Source organism: Acomys russatus, chromosome 24, assembly GCF_903995435.1.
Source record: "Acomys russatus chromosome 24, mAcoRus1.1, whole genome shotgun sequence".
Classification (NCBI taxonomy): Eukaryota; Metazoa; Chordata; class Mammalia; order Rodentia; family Muridae; genus Acomys; species Acomys russatus.
Genome location: NC_067160.1, coordinates 15,963,866 through 15,989,904, shown reverse-complemented (window position 1 = coordinate 15,989,904; position 26,039 = coordinate 15,963,866). Strand labels below are relative to the sequence as shown.

At 38.0% G+C, this 26,039-nt stretch overlaps 1 protein-coding gene across 2 annotated transcripts in view; it reads right to left on the bottom strand.

The window, feature by feature from the left end:
- Tlk1 (tousled like kinase 1) overlaps window positions 1-26,039 on the bottom strand; it is a 116,555-nt gene that overhangs the window by 50,359 nt on the left and 40,157 nt on the right. For both annotated transcript variants that reach the window (XM_051166688.1, XM_051166690.1), the window contains one exon: window positions 13,560-13,631. In XM_051166688.1, coding sequence (XP_051022645.1) covers window positions 13,560-13,631 — 72 coding nt within the window. The remainder of the gene's footprint in view (window positions 1-13,559; window positions 13,632-26,039) is intronic.

Genomic DNA, 26,039 nt, shown 5'->3' with positions numbered 1-26,039 from the left:
TTAGAAGATGTAACTGAAATTCACATTTACAGAAAAAATGAGAAATCTGAGAATAATTAGCTCTTAATTTTCTGAAGTACAGAAGAGAGGAAAATTAACTTTTTACTAGTTATATATAGTTTACAAAGAGTAAATTTAGATGAGAAAATAGGGACAAAACATAAACTGACATATTTAAGCCAAACTAATGAGACCTGAATGCCTGACAATTATTACTCAAGAATAATTATAGTAAATAAATGCATAGGTCATGTATGAAGTAGGTGGGGTGGGTCGGGAGGAGACAGTCTTACTATGTAACCCAGGCTGATACCCACCTGCCTCTCTCTCGAGTGCCGAGACTAAAGACTTGCACCACCACACCCAGCTATATCTTTTAATTCTTTACAGATAAATATCCTATCTTCTCCCCTCTCACTTCTTCACTATAGGCCTAGAATGTAGTTTTTACTAGACACATATATGAATGACTACTTCACAACTTGTTCAAGGTTTGCACTACTGGTGTTATATAGCAGGATTCAAACAGAATTTATGTGCAATCCCAAAGTCCAAATGCTCTTCAAATTTCCTCTGTTCAACATGCTACATGCCCTGGATCAAAAAATAAATGAATTAACTACTGTTATTTCAAAACATTACTTAAACATCATGCATGACCTGTGACATTTTTCACTTTATAAACCATAGATTTTCAAGGAAATTCTGTCAATCTACTTTTAGAGTATTACAACAAACTAAAATTTTTAACATCTCTATGAAGAATCCTAACCTTGTATTAAAATAAAAGCAAGTCCCTCAATAATAATTTATTCATATTTCTTTCAACAATCTATGCCAACAAATATATATTTGGGGGGTGCTCAATATGTAACCTTGGCTAGCCTAGAACTTGTTATGTAGACCAGATTGGCCTTGAACTTACAGTTGATCCTCCTGCCTCTGCCTCTTGAGTGCTGGGATTAACGAACGGTGTGTGCCACCTCACCCTGCCTATAACAAATAAACCTAACACCAAAGAAAATACAATTTTTCAGAGTAAATTAACATTATGCTAAGTTTAAAGCACACTAAGGTCCTATCTGAATTCTATCTTTAGATTTTGACTAAACAATAACAAAAACCATAAAATTTAATTCTAAAAGTAATACTGGAATCAGTATTTTTTTTTTTTTCCTTTTAGTTAGAAAATGCCATGTTCTAAATGGTTCACTCCAAGGAACATTGGCTTAGACAGGCTGAGAATGCTACATTTCATAGGGGGCAAACAGACTTCTTTAGTACAAACCATTAAAATGCTAACACTCTAGCTATCACAAGACGGCTGAGGTGGGATTGTGGTATTTGGATTATGTATATCTTCTCAAATGTATCTGGGAAAGCATTCATTACACAGTTCACTCAATAAGCATCTTAGAAGCATCAAGGTTGTTTTTAGAGATAAAAAGTAGTACTTAGTAAAGGTTTTTTCTTCCTCCCACCACATTTCTCAGTAGGAGGAAATGAAACATACCTTTGGGAAAAGGGTCATTCATTTAAAGAAAGTGGAGTAGTGATGTCATGATTACAGTAAAGAAGGAAAGAAAGCCATGAGGTTTATCTCAAACAAGATGAGAGTTTGAGAAGTGACAAGGGGGGGAAGACAATTGAAAAAACTTTAAAACTATAACGTACAAGAGATTGGAAACAACTGGTAAGATCCAGAAGGACTGTATGAAGTGAGTGAAAGACAGAGACTGAAACCACAGTACACTTAGGTTAGCTTGTAAAGCAGACGCTGCTACTGAATGAGAGCTTGCTGCTCTTCTACAATGTCCTAACGTGCCTCCCTTGTAAGAATCTTTCACTTTGTGAACATACTTGGAGTTATATGGAATGTAATATCTTAATAGCCCAGGTACCATGAGTTTGTGAATACACTAATAAACTCTTGATCCATTATGTACTATAATTACTGTCATGTTATGCCATGAAGCAATTTCCTTATCAACCTAAGATGCAATACTGTCAACACCGTAAGAATGTGGGGACTGGATAAGGAACAGTTAGAACACAGCACCTGCAGTATACTTAGCACACAAAGATGCTAACACACATTGACATCAATTCTTTTTATGTCAACAAGCACCCTACGCATCATCCCATGTATCCATCACTTCATGTTTCAAACTTTAATTATGTGTCGTAATGTAAAATGATTAGCAGCTTCTACTCTAGTAGGACGTGCAAAACAGTTTCTCTTTATGGGCACACTTAACGCTGTGTGTGTGTGTGTGTGTGTGTGTGTGTGTGTGTGTGTGTGTGTGTAAGTGTAAGAACCTACAGTTTAGGCCACCAACAACCCTAATAGCATGGAATAGTTGAATTTAAATATAAGTAATCTGAGGAACATTGGTATTAGACAAAATAAAAATCCTCAATGTAGCTGGCCACCGTCAATTGTCTGAGTCATTTCATTGGTACATAGGCCTGTTTGAGGATTTAGAATTTCGGAGGAAAATGTGCAGAAACTCACCATGTATTTAATCACTATAGTGGCTCATCACTGACAAAGTTCAGAATACTATTTGCAATTTTCAAACTGTTCCACAGATGCCTAAAGGGAAAACAGGTTGTGCTCAGAAATTATTACAGGAGAAGGTGGCTGAGCTAAAGCTCTAACCTACAGAGATGCATCTTATGCCACTGCTACCTATAATTGCAAACACAGCATCTTATTTTAATATATTGATTCTATTAACTCTCCTTTGAAGAAGCAAATTATGACTTTAAAAACTACTCATCACATCCAATGGTTTTCTTGAACCAAAGACACAATGATACCACCTGTATTTACATAACATGTAAAATTTGCATAGATCACACACTTTCTATAGAACTTTTCAAGCTTATTACTGCTCTTGCTTTATATACTATTTTTCTTTCCTTCTCTACCTTTCTCAGTTAACCCACTGAAGCTGACCTCAGAAAGGATTGACAGAGAAGGTAAAGTTGGATTGGTTGTAGAATGAGGTGAAAAAATAGTGATTATAAAAGGCCCAAGATCCCAACAGAAGTAAGACAGTGGCTAGGAGAAAACGAAGGAAAGACTAGCACTCATAGAACACTTAGCTTTACAAATGCCAGGTTTGAGACATTCTACTCCGGCACTCAATGTTCTAAGACATTTGAATTGATATAGCATAAACATACACAGTATTTTTAGCAGTTAAAAATGTGTTTGAAAAACAAAGGCAAATTTTAAAGCACTCCAGAGGTGATATAATTAATGAATGCTGTTCTATCATTTGAAACTTAAGTTAGTGTTTATTAAACAAAGGTTTTATAGCTAATCATGTGGTTTCTTGGTTTATGCTAAAAGATGAAATTGTCTTTCTTCAATACAAATAAAATTTAAGAAAAAGCATCCTAGTCTGAGGTAAAATGCAGGGCATAAATCACTACAGATTATGTATCTACAAGCGTAGATGAGATAGACCCTTAAAATTATCAGCACAAATGCACTGTACAAGGGGTTGCAGTGTGTGAAGAGGCAGTGCACCAACGGAAAGGGGATAGATCACTGCTCTCTCAGCTAAGGCCCATGAAGCCTAGCTAAGCAGGCAACGCCCCTCAGACAAAGTCCTAACAAAATCACTATAGCTATCAGGGCTACATTTAACTTATTTCCAACTAAATTCTCTAAGAAATTACAAACACTTTAAAAAACAAAATTGTACTAATATTAACTATCTTTAGTGAAATATTCATCAAGCAAATGAATGACTCAAAAGTACAATCCACTGCCTGTCTAAATGATTCATGTTCACACACCAAGTTCAAGGATGATTACTATAATATGAACAGATGTCATGACAAACTTTTGCCCACAGCTGCTAAAAATAATGTTCGATCTCTGTCTTTGTTTTTTTCAATTTTTATGTGTATGGGTGTTTTGCTTGCATATATGTATGTGTACCATGTGCATGCCTGTTACCTGCAGAGGTCATAAACTGAATTAGATTCCCTTGAACTAAAATTACACATCATTGTGTAAGCTACTGTACAGATACTGGGAAATTAACTTGGATCTTTTATGAGAGCAACAAGGACTCTTAACCCCTTAAGTCATCCAGCACCCAGTGTTCAACTGTTAAGCACATTTTTGGGCAGGATTTATTGAGAAATATCTTTTTTTTTTTAAAGAAATATTTTTATTACATAATGGCACATATCAAAACCTGGGTCCTTACAAAAAAATATTCAATGCAAATCAATGCCGCTCCCCAAGAATGTCAAATATGTAAGATATTCTGTTTTCAAAGACAGAGAAATAGCTCAGTTATTAAGAACACTGGCTGTTCTTTCAGAGCACCAGGATTCAATCCCTAGTACCCACGCGGCTCACAGCTACCTGTAACTCCAGTTCCAAGGGAACTGACACTCTCTCATCAACTTTGCAGGCATCAGGTTTTTACATGTTGTATACAGACATACATGCAAACATCCATACATGTTAAATAATAAGAATTTTAAAAAGATACTGTCTTCTCTAAACTTTCTAGAGTAGAATACAGCAAATTGTGTTGCAAAGTTTTTCTTGTTTCCTTGTATTTTATTTACATTTTTGTAGCAACCTATCATGAAATATGGACGTTCTAATTCAAGAATAGTTTCACTTACTAATGACCTAGAATTTGAATAGTCCATCTCTGAAAGAGAGGCAAAGCTTTAATAATTAACTATTACCAGAAATCTGTGCATGAAACTTTGACCTTTCATAGGAAATTTCTGTTACACTGCTAACTCCAAAATCTACCCTGAAAGTTTATATATACAATGTTTGGAATCTTATCATCAAAAAGGTTTTTCCTTGCTGGGCATGGTGGTATGAGCCTGTAATCCCAGCACTCTAGGAGGCAGAGGCAGGTGGTTCTCTGTGAGCTTGAGGCTAGCCTGGTATAAAAAACAAGTCCAAGACAGCCAAGGCTACAACACAGAAAAAACCCACTTCAAAAGAAAAAAACAAAACAAAACCTTTATGTTCAAAGTAAATAAACACATGAGCTACTTTTAGTATATTATATTTTACTTTATAATTTATCACTTCTATTATATGACAATATCCTAATATTATAGTGGGAGAGCACAAGCAAGAAGTTAATTGATAACCACTCAGCTCCAATATAAAATTATATTTTTTAAAAGCTTGTACATTGTACTTTTCCTCATACATGCCTAGCACCCTCTAACAACAAAGGGAAGTCTAATACGAAGGTGTTCCTCTTACCCTGAGTTCTAACAACCATGTTGCTTGCCATACTCCCATACTAACCTGAACTGTTATTTGGGTCACTTAAAACTGAGTCCCCACATGTTACAAAGAACACACTAAGTTTCCAATCTTACTGAAGAGTAATTTGGTAATTTAGTGTGCTATTTTCTTTTCGTTATGCAGTATAACTGTTTACTGACATTTTCTTTTCTCTGGCTTTCCCTTTAAGGTTTTGCTAAGTAAAATGTACCATAAAATTAGAATCAAGTTGAACTTTCAGATTATCTTGTCACGGCTTTCAAGCCACAAAAGCAGAATCAAACAGCCATAGAGAACAGTTGTGAGAGATGAGTTGGGTGGGTTTGGGAAGCAATAACTTGAGAAAATTTACCCCGCAAGCTTGGCATTATGACAGTCATTACAGTAGCAAAATTTATAAGTAATTTCTGTCCCATTGTGATACACAGGAAATGTGACTAACTTGTGTGCGCATGTGCGCGCGCACACACACACACACTATAGTCAATATCTTAAACCAAAGTTACTAGTTCTACACACACACAGACAGACACACATACACACAAAATCTCTCTAAAAAGATTTATTTATTTTTACTTTATGTATTTACTTTCTGGGTGATTTACAGAATGCATCATATGTGTGCTGTGCACATAGGGCCATTGGATCCTCAGGAACTGGAGTTACTGATGCTATCAGCCACCATGTAGGTGCTGGGAACTGAAAAAGCACCAGATTTTCCCAACTAGTGAGGGTCAGACCGTCTCGGCTTTTCACTAAGATCAACTGTAGAATGCACATTTCAAAACTTAAGTTCAAAGGTAGTATCAACCTATATTTAATAATATTAACATAGGAAAATACTTGACAATTTTAAGATCTGTACACAATGAAAAAATACTATTGTGGGATAGGTGTAGCTCAGGAGTAGAGTATTTGCCTGGTACAAGCTGTAAGTTAAATACACACACACACACACACACACACACACACACACACACACACACACACACCACTATATTGTCTCTACAACACTATATTTCATTTAACTCCTGTGTAAGATCAGTGTTATTTTTAATAGTTCTATCATAGAGCTACTGAAAATGGTTTTCAATAATTTACAAAGTTTTGGTTTCTAAACAGAATCTCCATTCCAAAGTTAACTATTTCTAGAAAACACCTCAAAAACTCTTGGGAGTGATTTTGATGGGTGAAATATCAGGCTATCTATCTAAAGTAATTAAATCATGAATTACCTGTGTAATATATGCATTTCATAATCTCCAAAATTAAGAACACTATTCCTAGGCTAAGGAGAAGGCTCAAGAACTGCGAGTATAAGCTGCTCTTGCACAGGGCCCAGGATCACCTCCAGCATCTACTTGTTGGCTCACAGCCATCAGCAACTCCAGTTTCAGTGCCTTGGTGCACAGATGCACACGTAAGGAAAGCCACCCACACACACACAACAAAACACTGCTGCTACTGCGGCTGCTACTGCTTATACTGCTACTGCCACCACTGCTACTTATAATCCCCTAGTACAATTAAAACCAAAATTGGACCATATAACAGAAAATTAATTAGGCAATAGCAAGTTCACTGGGCAGTAGGTTGTCATGGATCATGGATACTCGGCTATTTTAGAAAATGAGAAATAAGGAACATTAGTAAAATATCTACTACTTTTTGTTGCTATAAAATGCATCTTTCTAGTATCTTTAAAACTCTACTAAAAAATAAAATATTGAAAACTAAATTCTCGGCAATATGAGCCTAAGCTCAAAGCTCTTAAAACCTCCGAGGCATGTGTGTGAAATTAGCACCTGTGAATGATTTTATTCCAGATGTTACTTGGGCTGGCCTATTTGACAACTGCTATAAACTATCTCAAACCTAAAGATTCTGTACTCCAAAATACATGTTTTCAGAAGACTAATTAGGGCAACTATGCTATGGTAAGCTCCACTTTACCTTAGCTATCAGGTTAAAGCTCCCCATGCTCCTACAGTTGAGAACAGCATTTTACAACAAGACAAGTTTTTAAATTAGAATTTCTACCATTAACTCACCATGTGTGTGCCTGTGGACAAGTGACACTCTGTGAGTTTGTTTGCATGTTTGGTGATTTAAAGTTAAGAAAGTTGTAATTCACCTCCATGGTTAACATGTTTAAATTCCTTCCCCTCAGTTAGTGAGTAGACCTTTATCAAAAGAAATTTCCCTCCCACTATCAGACAGCATTTGGCAACACCTGAGGGCATCCTGGCTACCACAGTGCAAAAGAGCTGAGGAGACTCTGGCAACACCCTCACTGACTTTATAGGAGAGTCTCCTCTGCTTCCTAACTATCCAGTGTACACTGCTAAGCCTCACAAGCCTCACTCCGTAAGAGTGTAAGAATTCTTTGTAGCTGGCACTGAGCTCCCACTCTCTCATGAATTTAACAAGGAGCACTTCAGAGGCTGTACAGACAGGATGGCTCTTACTGATGACTTATGAACTGTGTGCTCACTCATCTTGGTCTCACTTTTTTTTTTAAATTATTAAAGTGGTAAATACTGATAACTGTAAAGGACATTTCAGAAGTTTATTGGGATTCTTAACAATATGGAAGAGCTGTAGAGCTCAATCTTGAGACCTAAAAGTCTGAAAACTGATTCTTTACATAACTTGGCACTCTGGTATTGTATAAACCCTAGGTAATGTGAGCAGCTGAGAGGAATGGCATGGACATGCTGACAAAGAAGGATGAAGATCTTCTGTGAAGGAGATGGGTGGACAGTAACACTTAACTTTTCTTTCAAGAAGCATTTACTAATCACCTACTAGAGTATATGAAGCACTATAGTAGGCTGAACTTTCAATTAAAACAATCTCACTTTTCTCTTCCAGTCAGTTTTGTATTCAATCTGCTTGAGAAAAGTAAAGCAGCCATGACACACACACACACACACACACACACACACACACACACACACACTTTTATAAAAAGTAATATTTAACCATATTTTTGTTTGCTTGCTAAATAAATGCCTAGAAAACTATTATTTCAAAGTATTTAGAATGTAAAGAAAAAAAATCAACACCACCTAAAAAGAGTGTATCAGAATTTCAAAGAATACTCCAAGGACAATATCTGGGTACTGAACTGAGAGGTGTGGGGAGAGAGGAACACTACATCAAGAAATTGATAAGCATGCCCTTCCCACTTTTATGGACATGGTAACTAATGACAGCCCCATATTTCAATGAATGTGTGCTGAATGTGAGCGTAGCCATGCCAATGACCCCATGCCTGACCCATGTGCAGATGTTGATAGTATGTGCACAAATGTGGTACAGCCTGAGCCCGCTCCCCTACAGAGACCCCTAAGATTAGCCTAAACTTGCCTCTTGAGCTGTATGCAATACCCCTACCTCCTCCTTCAGCCACAGACAATAGCCCTGCCTCTTCCATTCAGGTGTATAAAATAAACATGCTGAGTTTTCTGGTTGGTGCTGGTGCATCTTCAAAGCACACAACCCTCCTGAGCCCAACTTTGTTCTGTCATTTTCATTTCCCACCACTGCTGACAGGTCAAGCCCTAAGATGTGCAGGGTGAGGCAAAGCCCTTCTTTCCTTCTACCACAGTATGAGAAAACAGCTAATAAAAGCCAAACCCATTTGTGTGAGATACAAATGTCAGTACCATTTCAAAACTTTTGATACACTAGGACATACAAATACATAATGCATAAATCACTGGTGTGATGTCACCATGTGTCACAGTCTGGAAATTCTCTATAAACTCTAAGAAAATGAAAGAAAAAGAAACTAATGTGTTAGCACAGTTATAAGAAACCTCCCTGAAGCACACTTGAGGAACCCCAGGAGCCCTCAGACTGCATTTTAAGATGTGTTGTCTGTACCTAGCCCTTTGTTAACACCCATGCCTGAGACTTCTAGGTGTCTACCTCTAGTCCTCTGCTGCCTACAGAGCCTCGCTGTAAGTCATCCTAGACTCCTTCCCTTCCTTCGTTTTCTCAATATTATCAAATTCTATTCATTCTTCCTTTTTTAAGTCTAGTGGGATCTGAGAGCGTAAAAAGTCAAAACAAATGCCGCAGAACTACTATTGCCCTAAGCATCCAGGAATTTACTGCACATTAAAGTTTGAAAAGCATGCTATGTGTGGTGACATAGTAACTTCTAGGATCTGGAAAGGGGGTGTGGGGAAAGTCTGCAAGTCAACACCGAAACCAGTGTGACCAGAGCCTCTCCAGCACCGCTCTCTAATTACTCAAGCTGCAGACTGGCACTTTATGTAGAAGGCCACACTGCTATTTAGTCATCTTCCCGATTCAAGTCTCATCTCCCTCAAATTCCACCCTCTTCCCTGAGACCAGTGAGAGCCTTCTATACTTTTCTTTCTGTTTGTTTCTCTGACTTCAAGGTTCTCCCCCATCACCTGAACTTCCTCACCATGAAATCCAAGGGCCTCTAAAATGTGATCCCCAGCTCCCAGCATTCCATACTAGAAGTTTACAAACCACTGAAATGATAGGCCACAACTATCTAGTGGTCTAAAGTGCCTTAGTCCTGATAACCACTGCTGTACCTCCATAACTAAACTGACCATGCTTCCACACAGGAGCAAAAACCACCACAATCCCTTAGCTTGCGCCTTTTCACATTCTGCCCTATCATGCAGGAGGAACTCAGTTTTTCTTTTGTTGTTGTTGTTGTTGGGTTTTTGTTTGTTTTTCAAGACAGGGTTTCTCTGTGTAGCCCTGGCTGTCCTGGACTCGATTTGTAGACCAGGCTGGCCTCGAACTCACATCAACCCACCTGCCTCCGTGCCCTCCCCCGAGTGCTGGGATTAAAGGCATTGGCCACCATGCTCAGTGCTTTTGGGGGGGTGGGGCTTAACAAAGTACCTTTATCTCTTTCTGTCCACCTTTCCTTACAGGTATACAGAACTGAAGGTTGCCTACTCTTGGCTTTCCTAGTACCTTGCACTCACACTGCTCACAAAAGAGTGTTTAAATGCCTGCCTGCCTCCTCCCAAATACTGTTTCTACTTAAAGGCAGAGATGATATCATATGCTCATATTCTGTGGTTGGGCTAAATGAGCAGACTACTGATACACAGTAAGTGCTTACACTAGATATCTTAAGCTTATTTAATAGACTCAGAATGGTGTGGATGAAAACAAACCTAGAACCATCATATCTAACAAATACTTGCACTACCAAGAGGAAAGTATCTGGGTGTGCGATGTGTGCGGGGGTAGATGCCTATGTAGGTATACATGTACAGAGAGGGGTCAGAAGCCAATGCCAGTTGTCTTTTTCATTGTCTACCTTGTATTTTGACATGTCTCTCACATGGAGCTCACTGATTGGCTGGACTGGCTGGTCAACAAACTCCAGTAATCTGTCACTGAGCACAAGGGTTAAAGACATGCTACCATGCCCAGCTTTGTATGTAAGCACTGAGACTTTAAACTACTTGTTTTTGCACAGTGCACTTTACAAATGTGACAAATTTTCAACCCCCACAAAAAGCTTTTATTCTGTAATCATACATCTAAAAATAAGTCATATGTGTGTATTAAATGATACATAGATGAGCTGAAATAACAGTAAATTAAAATAGATTCAATCAACCTAGTAGTGACTATAATGAGGTGCTTTCCAGTTTTAGTAAGGAGACAGAAGAAAATATGATTCTGGGCGTGTGAACAGAAAACAATTGGGGAAAGAGTAAGTGAAAATCCAAAGTAGGATTTGTACACATTTCTATTCAGATTTGTAAGTAAATGTTAGAAGAAAAAGTTAACATAATTGAGGTTAGGTAAAAGGACAGCTAATTAAAAAAAACATAAACAAACCTTCCAGTACTATCTGCTTACAGAAATAAACACTATTATTTTTTAAATGTATTAGGGTGCTTTGATTGTAGCTCAGCAGTACAGTATCTGTCTAGCAGGCTCAAGGCCCTGGTTCCATCCCAAAAATAACAGTCATAAAATAGATTATCAAAAAGATAAGTGCTGTCAGGAGACAAGAGACACTACCTAAATTATGCTACTCAGGGTACTCAGTGCAAAAGAGCACTTCTACCTCACGCTCTTTACTCCCAGTGCCTTATATCATGGCCCAGGTACATTCGTACTTGGTATGTATAAAATTTCATCTCAAGGAAACTCATTCCTTAAGGTTCTAACTACAGAAATAGAGCCTGAGATTCATTTTCCAGATTATCAACTTCTGACAAGGAAATAGAGAACAAATAATGAAAGTCACTTCTTTGACTGTTAGGGAATATGTACAATCTGAAGAAATGTCAAAATACTGTGCCTCTACGCTTAACTATCAATTTTTTTAAATCCCATATACAGAACACAGGACAGCAAAAGCCAAATGATTTTTCAAGATTTTCTAATGCTGCCCAAATGTCAAAATGTCTATACAAATAAATCTATGTACAAATAATACAGCTAGTTAAAATCCAACTAAAAATATAGCCTTGGAATTCTTCTCCCCACCCCCAATCCCTGCCCTCGAGACAGGGTTTCTCTGTGTAGCCCTGGCTGTCCTGGAATTCTCTCTATAGACTAGGCCGGCCTCTAGCTTACAGAGATCTGCCTGACTCTGCCTCCCAAGTGCTAGGATCAGAGGCATGTGGCACCACTGTCTGGCATCCATGGAATTCTTTAAAGGAAAATTTTATTAATAGAGTAATTCCTCTAAAAGAATCCAAGTATTTGATCCATAACCTGTATTGTGAATATTGATAAAGAAAATATAAAAATATTTTATCCCTATGAAGGTCTTATATAGGGACCCTAACTTTTACTATACTTTGCTATTAAAAAACAAAAAGCATATAACAGAAAGGAAAAACATCTGAAGTCACTTTATTGCTCTTCATAACACAAGATTATGAAAGAACATATGAGATTACTGAATATATTCATCTATAAAAAATATCAAGAATATTCCAAAGTCCAGAAGAAATAAAGTAAAAATATTCTTGATAAGTTGTTGTTTTGCTTTGTTTGTTGTTATTAACTCAACTTGGATTAGAACTAACCTATTTTAAAGGTCTTAGTACACATGTGCTAATCTGAAAAACTAAACTGTGATAACTGATGCTACAGGGGCAACTAACGCTTACCTCAAGGGAACCTACTGCAGATAAAGTCCCGTCACTTGCACAGTCCTTTCAGCTGCCTGCCAGTTGTCTCTGTGGAAGGGAAAGCCTGATGAGTGAGAACCCTATGCCACACTCCTGTGGAGTGTAGGGTGCCTGTACAACTGCACAAAACTGCCTACCTACAGGTTCCTAGATACTCTCAATAACAAACAGCTAGAAAGATGCCACCTCTGAATTTCTGCATCCAACAAGGAAGCCAAACGCAGTAAGGTTTCCTAAGTGTTAACGACCTATTGACAGAAAAAGACTAAAGGAACCAAGTACAAATCATTACACTGACAGGGAAAACACAAACATATACATGCACGCATACATACACGCATAAATTGGTTAAAACTAATAAACAGAACTGTATAACCCAAGAAGAGAAAAGGCTAGACTTACAAAAAGTCATTGTATCAAAACATGAAAGCTAAACCCAAACACATTCGTGTCCACCAGTTTTAGAAGACGCCATCAAGTGTATCATGCACAGAATGAGCCATACCGTGGACCCAAATGTCCACTCAAAAATACCACCTACTTTCTCCGTGAGGTCAGTAAATGGGTGCTAGTGGGGGGATTTATCACATTTTTAAAATATTCAAAATGAAAACCATGAGCTTGATTCCACAAGAAACTCTACAAAGAAGAAAGACATATTTTTATAACTAGGAGGGTATACAAAGCCTCATAAAGACCAAACTAAGATGGGAAACATTAAAATAATAATTTTAAAAAACTATGAAATGCAGCATATTTCAAAACCCACCGTCATCGTATATAACCATAAATGCCTGGTCTTCCATTGATACCGCCTTTGTATTATTCATGTGCAAATTAAGCTGCATAATCAAAAACTATATTCTCTCTGATGCCAAATACAATCCTTAATCTAAATACTGTGCTTCATTAAGGCCACCCCCCCCCTCTCTACCACTGCTGCCTGGGGCTAGAGGAACACTACATGAATAAATTCTAGAAGAAAACTTTGAAATATTAACCTTCAGACCAGGACTGTTAATGAGGAGGGAGGGACACTTATTTAGAAGACAATTCCACCTTTACTTTCCCAGTACCACATTTAAAATAAAATTACTTACCTCTGATTCTTTGTCACTTAGTGATCCTAAGCTTCCAAAACTGTGATTAGAACTTTCATTATTTGTTGAAGCCTGTGAAAGGTTTTCAAAGGTTAAAATTAGGAGTGATTTTAAAGAAACAAATTAAATATGATTTCTTTAACCAAGGAAGCCAAGTAAGCAAGGTAAATCTAACAAATACCATATTCTCAACACTACAAATGTCTAGAATAATTTGTCAAGCTACCAAAATTCTGCTGTTTCAGGGTCTTATTGTACTGTTAACTTTTTTACATCATCAAGTCAAAAACAAAGGAACTGGGCCATGTCTAGAATCCAAGATCATTAAAGTCATCAGGCAACATACAGAAAGCATCATCGTGTGCCTCATTCATAATGATCACATTCTGTGTCTCACATACACCAACCAATGTAAGGCATCAGCCATGCACCTCTGTCACCATAAGAATCACATTCCATGCCTCGTACTTTCTTTCTTCATAAAAACAAACTGCCTATTTTGTTCTGTTTTAATTTAATTTAAAAGTTCTTATGTACTTCGACAATTTTAACTGCTTTGCTAAAGTTTCCCTATTTTCTAGACAATGTATTTTTGAGCAGTGGTGAGCAGACACAAACTGTCCGCTGGTATATGCTTTCCTTCCAATATGCTTCCCCAATGCTTAACATTTTGTGAACTCTTGTAGCAGTATCGAGGTCTTGGATCCATCCTTATGGGAATGCTTTGACCAGACAATGACAGGTTGCTGCACAAATGCAAACCAACTGATATCCTCAGATTTCCCTCTCATTTCTAAGAATAGCTACAAATCTTACAGTTAAGTTACAAACTGGCCTAATTATTTGTAGATAAATTTCTGGTGACAACTGTGAGCCACTGTATGCTATGAACGCTGTAAAGCTATCAACGTGGGCTCTCAGCTGACATGATTAAGATTCAAGGAGTTCTGGAACAAAGTTAAAACTGAGTAAATTTGTCAAACTAGAAATTCTGATTCTGGAGTAATGCAGGCAGTGGCAAAGTTTTGACCATCTATAAAGCCTGGTGAAGACATGCACAAAACTAAACAAATGACAAAAATCTACAGACAAATACAATAAAGTCATGTGACAGAAATTTCCACAAATTCACCCCCAAAACAGCTGGAAGGGAACAATGCACAAGCAACCACAAAGCCTGTATAGAAAGCAAGAGAAAAGCTATCTACAGAGTGAAAACAGGATAGATACCATCAAAAAGCAAAACCCCAACTTAAAGACAGAAGCTGTAGCCAGGAGCCTTCTGACCTTTGAAATAATCACTAATACAGGAGTCTGTTCACAACAAAGTCTAAAGGTTGGGGCAGTCATAGTCATATCATAGGAGTCCTGGAAAGACCTGTCTATAACAAGGAAGGAAGTGCAAGGAATGCATATTGCTGGGTGTGGAATTAAAAGGAACACAATACGTACAACAGCAATAAAGGAAAATAAATATCCAGATAAAAGGCCAGAAGGGGGCTGGAGAGATGGCTCAGCTGGTTAAGCACTTGTGTAAGCATGGGAACCAGAGTTCAATCCCAACACTTACATAAAATTGAACACAGTAGCCACATGCACCTATAACCTCAACACTGCCAGGCAGGCAGAGACAGGAGCACCCCTGGAGCTTGCTGGGCAAGCAGTCTATTCTAAGGGAGGAAGGGGGGAACTCCAGGTTCAGTGAGAGACCCTGCTTCAAAAAATAAGTGGGAGGCTGGACAGAGGACTCAGCCATCAAGGGCACTGTGTGTTCATCCAGAGGCCACAGGGTTAGTTCCCAGCGTCCACACAGTAACTCAGGACCAGTTGTAACTCCAGTTCTAAAGGATCCGACTCATTCTTCTGCTCCCTGCAGAAACCAGGCATGCACGTGATGAGCAGACATACATGCAAGCAAAACATCCAAACATATATTAGAAATAAAAATGTTTGAAGGTGTGTAGTGATGAAGAAGACACTGGCATTGATCTCTGGCCTCTACAAACATACACAACTGAATACACATGTGTAAACACACACAAATTTCTGAAAGCATAGGCTAGAAATCTCAAAAAGAAAGGAAAATGGCTCAGTTTTTAAATGAACCCAAAACCAACAGCAGAGGGAAGAAACTCTGTGGGAAAGCCATGCTGAACTACCTTAGTGTTCAGGCCACCTGATTTCTCAAAAACAAAACAAAACAAAACAAACAAACAAACAAAAACAAAAAACAAAAAAAGAAACAAAAAACCAAATGAGTCAATCTTATGACACCAGAAACACACACAAAATAAGTGAAAACTGTAACCCATTATTTTCAAAGTGAGACACAGTATTACAAAATAGTTTATAATAAGAAAAAACACTACCATCAGATTTTTAAAGACCACAAGTAACAGTACTCAGAGAAGCTTCAGAAATAGTGTCAGTAAGGAACAAGCAATCTTAAAGCACTTGGTGCTTTAAGAGAGCCCTAAGGTCACAAAGCATTTTAATAGTAAAAAGGACTTTTATTAATTAGATGTATTTGGTGTGTGTGTGTGTGTGCGCGAACGCGCGTGTGTGTAGAACTAGTAATGTGTGGAGAGGGGTTGGTGCTCTCTATCTACCATGTGGGCTCCAGGGATTGAACTCAGGTTTTTGGGCTTGGCAGCAAACACCTCTACCCACTGAGTCATCTCACGGACCAAATAAAAAGAATGAGAGAAAGCAACTAGGGAAGCACTGGAGGATTTAACAGAGAGAAAATAAATACTTAAAAGACTACTAAAAGGAAGCATTTAAGAAAAACAAGAATGAATACAACAATTTATATCCAGTGAAAGTGATTTCGTTTGTTTGGTTTCATTTTGTGTTTTTTTGTTTGTTTATTTGTTTGTTTCTCTGTCTGGGAACTCTGTAGACCAGGCTGGCCTAGAACTCACAGAGATCCACCTGCCTCTGTCTCTGCCTCTGGAATTAAAGGTGTACGCCATCACTACCCAAAGTGATTTTTAAGACACTGGCGTTACCTGAATACAATCAGGAACTAACTGCTCAGACAACCACAATGAAGAGCTGACCCTCTGAGCACTGATGGCAAGCAGTAGAGTATTATTTATTTACTGATATAGACTAATAAACAGCTGTGCAATATTCTAATTGTACCATCTGCATTGCCCTCAAGAGCTACAATTCTTAGTACATTAGATACAGATTCCAGTAAAAATAACATAGTCTTGAATTTGGACAAAAGAACTGCCCCAAAGCAACTATAAGCTGGATCAAAATCTCCAGTTTCACTGTTTAGAAAAAATGATTTCTAGACACCACAGCAGCGATGAAATAAGGAGAAATATGTGGAAAATAAAGAACCACAAAGAAAAAAATTCAGAATGTTGCACATCAATTGTGCTCATGCCTCTAGATGGTACCTAATCTGTGTTAAGAGCCAGCTCTGAGCAGTCCAGATAACTCTGAAGAACCTGAAAAGCAATACCAGTGGCTGGACACCCTGTGGCAACACAGTTATGCTGTCCTGATAAGTTAACTAGCTGCTATAAAACCTTAAAAAGAAAAAAGTCAAGATTCTGCTGAACACACCCGGCCGTTCTCATTCTGACAGAGATACTGGAACCAACAAATGAGATACTTTGAAGTACCTACAGAAATGTTCAAAATGACAAGGTGAAATATGCTTGTAAAGAATGAACAAACTAAAATTTCTGCAAAGAAATAAAAACTAGAGAAGAGACAGATTGAACTCCAGAACTCAGGAGTCCCACTCTAAATGAGCACCCACTGCACTGGTGTAACAGCAGAACGCAGAAGTGCAGAGAGCTATCCAAACTAACAAGCATTCCAACTGACATGCAGTTAGTCACAGGAGAGAAAGGAGCAGGGAAAGAATGAAAAGTCTAAAACTTGGTGAGGACATACACTTATAAGCTAAGAGGTCCTGCATTCTCCCCAAGCAAGGTAACAAGAAAAATATAGGTACGCACATCAGAGTAAAATATCTGAGACTAAGAAAAAAGAAGAAAATCCTGAGAGCTAGAGAGGTGGCTCAGTATTCACATAATAGCTTACAACCATCTCTAACTCAGTTCATGAGATCTGACACATACACATGATATGCTCACATGGAGGCAAAACACCCATACATATAAAATAAATTTAAAAAAGAAACTAAAAAAGTCTTCTCTAAAAAGAAACCAAAACAACAAGAAAACTAGACTGTGCAAGTTTCTGGTCCAAATAGTGAGAGGCGGGAGGGAGGAGTAAAGGAAGGGTGATGACGTAGAAGGGAGCGAAGGATGGTGGTGGCGGCAGTGGTGATGACAATGATGGAGGAAAAGGAGGAAGGAAGGATGATGACTGTGGTAACTGTGAGATGACTATGATGACGGTGATGAGCCAAACTTTCCTAGAAGTGGAAAGCGTGACTTTTTAATTAGAAATAAGGGCTAAAGAAATGGCTCAGAGGCACATACTGCTCTTGCAGAGGATCTGAGTTTAGTTCCCAGCACACATGTAACTCCATCTCCAGGGGGGCCAATGCCCTCTTCTGGCTTCTATAAGTACCTATATTAGTGTGCACATACCCACACAACACACACAACTAGAAGAAGCAATTCATTCACAAGGACCAGAAATCAGAATGGTACCAGAGTGACAAGCAGTAACACAGAAAGCTAAAAGACAATGAGACAATGCGTCAAATTTGAGAAAATTATTTCCAACCTAGAATACTACTCCCAGATAAATGAACAAAAAAACCATGAGAGGAAAATAAGCAAGGTCTCAAAATATTCACCATGTTCCTTTCCAAAGGAAATGACTGGCAAATATGCCCTACTAAAACGAAGAAATAAATAACCCAAGACAAAGAAGATGTGGGATACATGGAATAGGAGCTCAAACACAAATCAAAGGGAAATGAATACTCAGGGTTAGAAGCGCAATTCTAGGAAAATACACATCCCAGGAAACAGAGCAAATAGCCTCGGTTAGAACACATGAATGAAGTACTTCAGGGGAGAGGTTTAAAGAACGAGGGAAATTCTAAAATGATGTCTGCACCTATCGGCTGAAGAGTACATGGATGTTTACACTAACCCAGTAAATAACTGTTAACTGAGCCGAAAGCAAAGGCTTTAACAAAGAAAATGCAATAATAGAGCCACCAAGTTCAGCTAGGAATGAATTTACAGTAAAAAGTATAAGCACTGAAATACTAATTTAACCACAAATTAAAGTGTTTGCTTCCATAAGGACAGCAGACTGGATGGTCTGAGTTAACCCCTTGCCTTCTACAATACAAGGTCAGTATGTAATGAATCTGTTGTCGGACTATTTGTTCTGTTAACTTCTATTTTTGTGTTGGTGTCACACTGTTTTAATTTACCTTATTTCTTGGCATCTAATAGTACAACTCCCCCCAGTTCTGTACTGTCCTTAAATACTATCTTGATAGGTTACCTAGCCCCATCTAGCCTTGAATTCATGAGCACGTTACCACGCCTAGGTGTCTTTCTTTACCTTTATATTTTGATGTAAAAATTGGAAGTTTATTGATTTTTACCTTCCCCCAAATACTGTAATTTTTAACTGATATTGTACTGATCTACAGGAAAACTTATGAAGATGTGACAACATTATAATGCTGAGTCTTTCCACTCATAAGTACTACATTCATTTTGGATTTTTTTTTTTTAATTTCTCTGCACTTTATAACCCTTGGTGAAATTGTCAAATGGCTTGTTAGATTTATTCTAAAGTGTTTTATAATTTTTATGTTATTGTACAGGATATCTCTTCAAAAATTTACCTCTCATTTTTTAATATATAAAAATAATACTTATTTTTGAATGACGTATACATGACATGAGCATGCGTATCCTCCCTCATCTGTCAATTCTTTGTGACTGTCTTCTGTAGCAATGAGTATAGTCTTTATTCTAATATGAATGGTGGTGGCAGGCTGTGTTGAGTCATGTCACCAAGTAAGCTGTGTAAGTAAACATGAGTCATTCTCTATGTACTGGGAGGACTACTTGAGGCAGGGTTTCTCTGTGTAGCCTTAGCTGTCCTGAACTTGCTTTGAGGACCAGGCTGGACTCAAACTCAGAGGTACGATTGCCTCTGACTCCCTGAGTGCTAGAATTACAGGCATATATTACTGTGCCCAGCTTAAGGATTGCTTCTGGGCTCTATTTAAAGCCACTGCTTTGTTACCACTGTACTGATTATACGGGAATATAACCAATATTATATTGCCTTGGCCTCTCAGATGCTTGGATCACAAATATAAGCCATAGCATATGGTTCTAGGTATTCCTACTTATTTGAATGCTAGGAATCTTAGTACAGATTCCATGGATAGTAAAACTAACAATTTCTTCATCAACATTCCTAACTCTATCTTCTACATCAAAATTAATATGCATTTTTCCATATGTTCACAGCGCCCTGTGCCACGAAGTGTTTTACTTAATACTTTTGTTCCTTAATTTTAAAAATGAGATTGCAGCTAGATCTTAAAAACATTTTATTTAGCAACCATACATTTTTCTACCAAACAGAAGCAATCTGTAAGGTCTCTATACAGAATATTATGAAATAGTATGATGGTTAAGTGTATTATTGTTCCACAACTAATCTTCTGAAAATACATTTGTTACACTGAAAAAAAAAAACATTTTCCTAACCTCAATGTAACTATTTCTGTAAGGAACCTTTTAAAAAAATCACTTACATATTTAATTTGTATTTAATGTAACACATTCATAGGCATAATTCAGTACCTCAATACATGGCAGTCAAATCAGGGTAGTTGCTATTGCCAATTTGTTGTTTGTTTGTTTTTGGTTTTTTTGGTTTTGTTTTTCAAGACAGTTTCTCTTGTAGTCCTGGCTGTCCTGAAGTTGCTTTGTAGATCAGGCTAGCCTTGAACTCACAAAGATCTACCTGCCTCTGCCTCACCTCTCAAGTGCTGGGATTAAAGGCATGCACCACCACGCCCAGCTTGCTACTGCCAATTCTTGACCACCTGTTCCAGCTCCTCTCTCAGTTCCATACACAGTACAAAACAGATGACTGCAAATCAGTCACTCTTACTGTCCTACAGGATATCAGAACTTATCCAACCCCCTTTCTGTCCTAGTTTCCCATTATTCACTCTTCCCTCTCTTCTTCCTTCCTTTTAGTAACTAACTCTACTTTGAGATCAATTCTTCCTGTTTCCACAGAGCACATCTTCTGCATCTGGTTTATTTCAGCTAATAGTGTCTACTAGTTGTGCCAATTTGGGCACAAATGGAAAATGTATATCTTGTTAAATGCCTATTTATTTTCATTTTTGTGTACATGTGTGTGCCACCTTGTCATATGTGCACCTGAGTGTCCAGAAGCACAGATCAGATTCCTGGAAACTCAGCTACAGGCGGTGAGCCACTCCAGGGATTCTGGAAGAGCAGCCAGTGCTCTGTGAGCCATCAACAGTCCTCAAAAGACTGTTTTTGTTTTTGTTTGAGATTTTATTTATTTTCATTTTACATGGATGAGTATTTGCTAAAAGTATGTCTTTGTTCCATGTGTGCAATCCCCACAGAAGCCAGACGATGGTGTCAGATCTTTTTGGTCTAGAGTTACACATGGTTGAGAGCTGTCATGTCAGTGCTAGGAACTGATCCTGGGTCCTCTGGAAGAGTAGCTAGGGTTCTTAACCATTGAAACCCTGGGGTTTCATTTTTATGACTGAAAAAAGGTCTTTTGTGTGTGTGTGTGTGTGTGTGTGTGTGTGTGTGTGTGTGTGTGTGTGTGTGTTCATCAATCAATTCATATCTTAGTTGACTTCCTACAGTAGTTATTAGTGTTAGAATAAGTACCAACATCCACGTATCTCTGGTAGACTGACTTTATTTCCCTTGGGTATACTTCAGAAGCATACTTCAGAAGCATGACAGCTCGTCTATCCTGTAGATTTAAGTTTTTCTGAAGATGGGTCGTCATAATGGCCACCCTAATTTGCATTCCCACAGGCGGTGACTAAGAATTTCTTTTTGTTCCCATCCCTGCTAACATGTTATTTTTGCGTTTTTGGCAACAGCCACTCTGATGAGGGTGAGATGATATCCCATCGCAGTTCTGATTTGCATTTCCATGACTGCTACTGTTGCGTACTAATTCTGTAACTTTTACTGGTTATCTTGTCAAGACTTTAGAGAATAATACTTAAAGATAGAAGACACAGTTTTTAAGCTGAGACTACTAAAACTAAACTTTAAGAATTAGCTTCCTCATTTAAACACCTCCACATTTTAAGTCCTCATGGGGGTAGAAAGAGAGATCGACCCCCAAAGTTGCCCCCGGCCTCCCCATATACGTGGCACAGCCCAGATATGCACGCCCCGACTTAAGATTTAAAAAACTGAAAATTATTTATTTAGCCCTTAATACTAGTAAACATAAATTAGGCCATAGAAATATTAAATGGGACCATCCTATTCCATAAAGTACTACTGTGGAGCTCTGCTAGAAACTAGGGATTATCAAAGTATAACTTACCACCTGTTTTAACAGAGTTTCACTGGAATATAATCAGCCACATACACTGAATGACATTTGGTCTATGGTCCCTTGAGTGTCACAATGACAGTTAAGTAAAGCATTTATGACAGAATTCATATGACCTACAGTCACTACTTGGTCGTGTAGAGAAAATTATCCAAATGCAGCTACATGGACCATATGAAAAATCGGGGGAAGTGGGGATGGAAGAATTTAATGCAATGCAGTATCTTACCAGTGTGTGTGTGCGTGTGTGTGTGTGTGTGTGTGTGTGTAAGAACTGAATGCAATGCTGTACTTCACCAATAGATGCCCCCATCTAACCATGCTACTCTAATATCAAAATGCCTTCATTCCCTAAAACGCACTGTCTCAATTTTTCAATTCAAAACTTAAGTCTTATGGATATAAAATACAATTAACATTTCTTATCTTAGGTACTCAACCTCCATTTTGATTTTGGGTTGGTCAAGCATCAAAAGTTGTTCTGTTTTGTGCTGTCTTATAATTTTGGTGGAACTATAAATTAACTTGTCTATGTACTACAGGCATCTAAAGAAGATCCTTCCTCCACACACGTCTGTGCATAGGCCCATGCCTATAGTTCAAAGAGAAAACACAAAAGCAACCTGACAACGCTTTCCCCTAGCCCAGTGGTTCTCACCTTCCTAATGCTGTGACCCTTTAATACAGCTCCTCATGTTATAGGGAAGCCCACCGTAAAATTATTTTCATTGTTATTTCATAACTAATTCTGCTACTGTTATGAATCATAATCGAAGGTACGAACCATAGGTTGAGGACTGTGGCCCTATAGCTTGGGATCTCAGAGTGACATAAGCACAGGGTGGAGGTGAAAGGTGTCACTTTATGGGCTGGGATCCCTTAAGAGCACCACAATCAGAAAGAAACAGGGGTTTCTTTGGCCAAAGTGACCAGAGTTGCCCTGCCTGCTGTCCAAGTCTCATCTTCTCAGCCTCAGAACCATTCTGTGAATTGTCCGACAGTCCACCAAATCTCTTCCCCTCTGTAAGACAGCTAAAACTGACTTCTTTTTCTATAAAGAAAATAAAATAATTGGTACAAAATGTCAAACACTTTAAATGGTTTAGCAGAAAATCTGAAGTGGACCAAAGACGAAAATCAAATCACCAATTAAGCAAGAAGACTTGTCTATCTCAGCATTTAATCAGGTGTTCTGACTAGCGCTAGCCCTAGACAAAAATTGCAAAAACACACTAGGCTCTGGTTACAATGCACAATTTCAATCAAAGTCAACTGCGTGTTCAAAAAAAAACAGACTGGAGAAAACACCCGTTGAAGAAATGAGTTTGTTAGACTAGAGAAAAGCATAAATGTGATGAAAAGTGGAGGAGAGAAGCATAAAACTGGTCCACAAAATAAGGCAGGAATCACAACTCGAAAACTATATTAAACCATTTCAGAATTTCTAAGAAAGGTGTGCCTTTCAGAAAACCCACCAAACTAGAAAAATGGCATCTTAAATGCACACACATTCCAAACTATATCCCTCTGGGGATAATTCAACAGTAAGATAAAACAGAGGACTATAAGTGACTCAACTCACAACTGACAAGGAAATAGGATCTGAGCATGTTCTTTTTTTAGCCAAACCTATGGTGAAGGGTATCAATCCCAGGGCCTCTTGGATGGAGGTCTGACAACATGAGTTGCTCTCCTGCCTACAGTATTGTGTACATAAGAACACTGAGTAACTCCAAAAGCTTATTGCTTTTGGTAAAACTAGCAGAGCTAATAATAAGTAAGTTGAACTAGGTTGCAGGACACAAGAGCCATGCACAAAACTCAATTGTACTTTTTATTCAACAGCAATCAACATCTGAAAATAAAATGAAGAGGACAATTCCATTAAAGGAGAAACAAAACAAAATTCAATAGCTTCATACTACTGTGAAAAAGGAAAGACTCAAAAGTTTAAACAAATGCAAGAACTATACACCAAAAGCCACAAAACATCAATGAAAGAAAACAAAATACCTAAAAACGTAAGGGCATTTATGCCATAGACTAGACAACTTACTAAGAATGCCAATACTTAAACTAACCTAAACATTTACCTGAACTCCTACCAAAACTTCAGTTGTCTTTTACAGAAGGTGACCAGCTGGTTCTAAAAGCCAGACAGAAATGAAAAAGACTCAAGAAAGCTAAAATAATCTTAAGCAAGAACTCAGTTGGCAAATGCACACTTCCACATTTAAAATGTACCATAAGGGGCTGGAGAGACGGCTCAGTGGTTAAGAGGACTGTCTGTTCTTCCAGAGGACCTGAGTTCAATTCCCATTAACCACATCGTGGCTGACAACCATCTACTCTAATGCCCTCTTCTGGCCTGCAGGTGTACATGCAGATAGAGTACTCATATACATTAAGTAAGTAAGTAAGTAAATAAATAAATAGATAGATAGATAGATAGATAGATAGATAGATAGATAGAATGTACCACAAAGCTACACTGAAGTATGATATTGTGTTGAGGACAAAAAGCATAGATCAGCAGAAAACTTTAAGTTTATGTCCAGTAAACAACTAGATAAGCACATGTACATACAGTGAATTTACGTATGTGTAAATACACATGTGTGTTCAAAATGATCCAAGACCTGAATGTAGGGGCTAAAATTATAAACATCTTTCTGGTTTCATTTTCTCCAATGACCAGGAAAAACACCTTAAAGAGAAGAATTACTTATTTTGGCTTAAGGTTTCATCACATGGCCCCATGCTCTTGGTGATAGCATCACAGAGGGACATGAAGAGACAGAGGAACTCTTCCTGAGGCCTACCCTCTACTACCTCTTCCTCCAGCTAAGTAAGTCTCATTTTCTAAGGCTTCCGCAATCTCCCAAAATAGCACCACCAGCTGGGACCAAGTGTTCAGCACATGCACCTGAGAGGGACATAATATATTCACTCCTCAACAATGTCTTAGAAAAAAAATAGGTATACATTATGTGACATTGAACTATGCAAGTTTCTCAGATATAATAATGAAAGAAAACTCTGCAAATCACTTAGACCAGGATCTATTACCCATCACACATAAAAATCCCTTATAACTCAAGATTTAAAAGCAACCCAACTTAAAAATAAAGAATTTGACTAGATACCCCATCAGAGAACATACACAAATAGTAAGTAGGTATATGGCAAAAACTTCACTGGTCAACAGAGAAATGTAAATCAGAACACTATATGGTATTACTTTATACACTGACCAGAATGCTATGCTATAAGAGATAATGACCAAATACTGACAAGGATGGAGAAACCATCCTCCTTGTTCATTGTTTGATGAGGATATAAGACAGTTGGAAAACAGTTTGGCAGTTTCTCAAAATAAGAAACATGAAATCACCAAGAGAAGAATAAAGGATGATTTAACACACACTAAGCAGAAGATGTAATGCAGCGTCTGAATAGACCCAGGGACAGAAATCACAGGAGTCTCAACAGATGTGGAAAAGGTCTTTGGACAAAGTTCAACATCCTTTTACGACCAACGCTCAAGAAATTAGCAGCAAGCCAGGCACAGTGGTGCACACCTCTAATCAAAGCACTCAGAGAGGCAGGGGCAGGCAGATCTCCATGAGTTCTGAGGACACCTGGTCTTTAAAGTGAGCGTAGGACTGCCGAGATAACACAGAGAAAGCCTGTCTTGGAGAAAAAAAGAAAAAAGGAAAAAAAAAAAAAAAAAACCAAGAAAAAGAAAAAGAAAAGAAGTAAAGAAAAGAAACTAGCAGCAGCAACAAAGGGGGTCATAGTACATTGAAGGCTGATAACAAAACATTACAATGAATTAGGAAAACTCCAAGTATTTCTTCTAAAATCAGTAACAAGGCAGGTTTCCACTACTTAACTCTTATTCAATATGATACTTGAATTGTT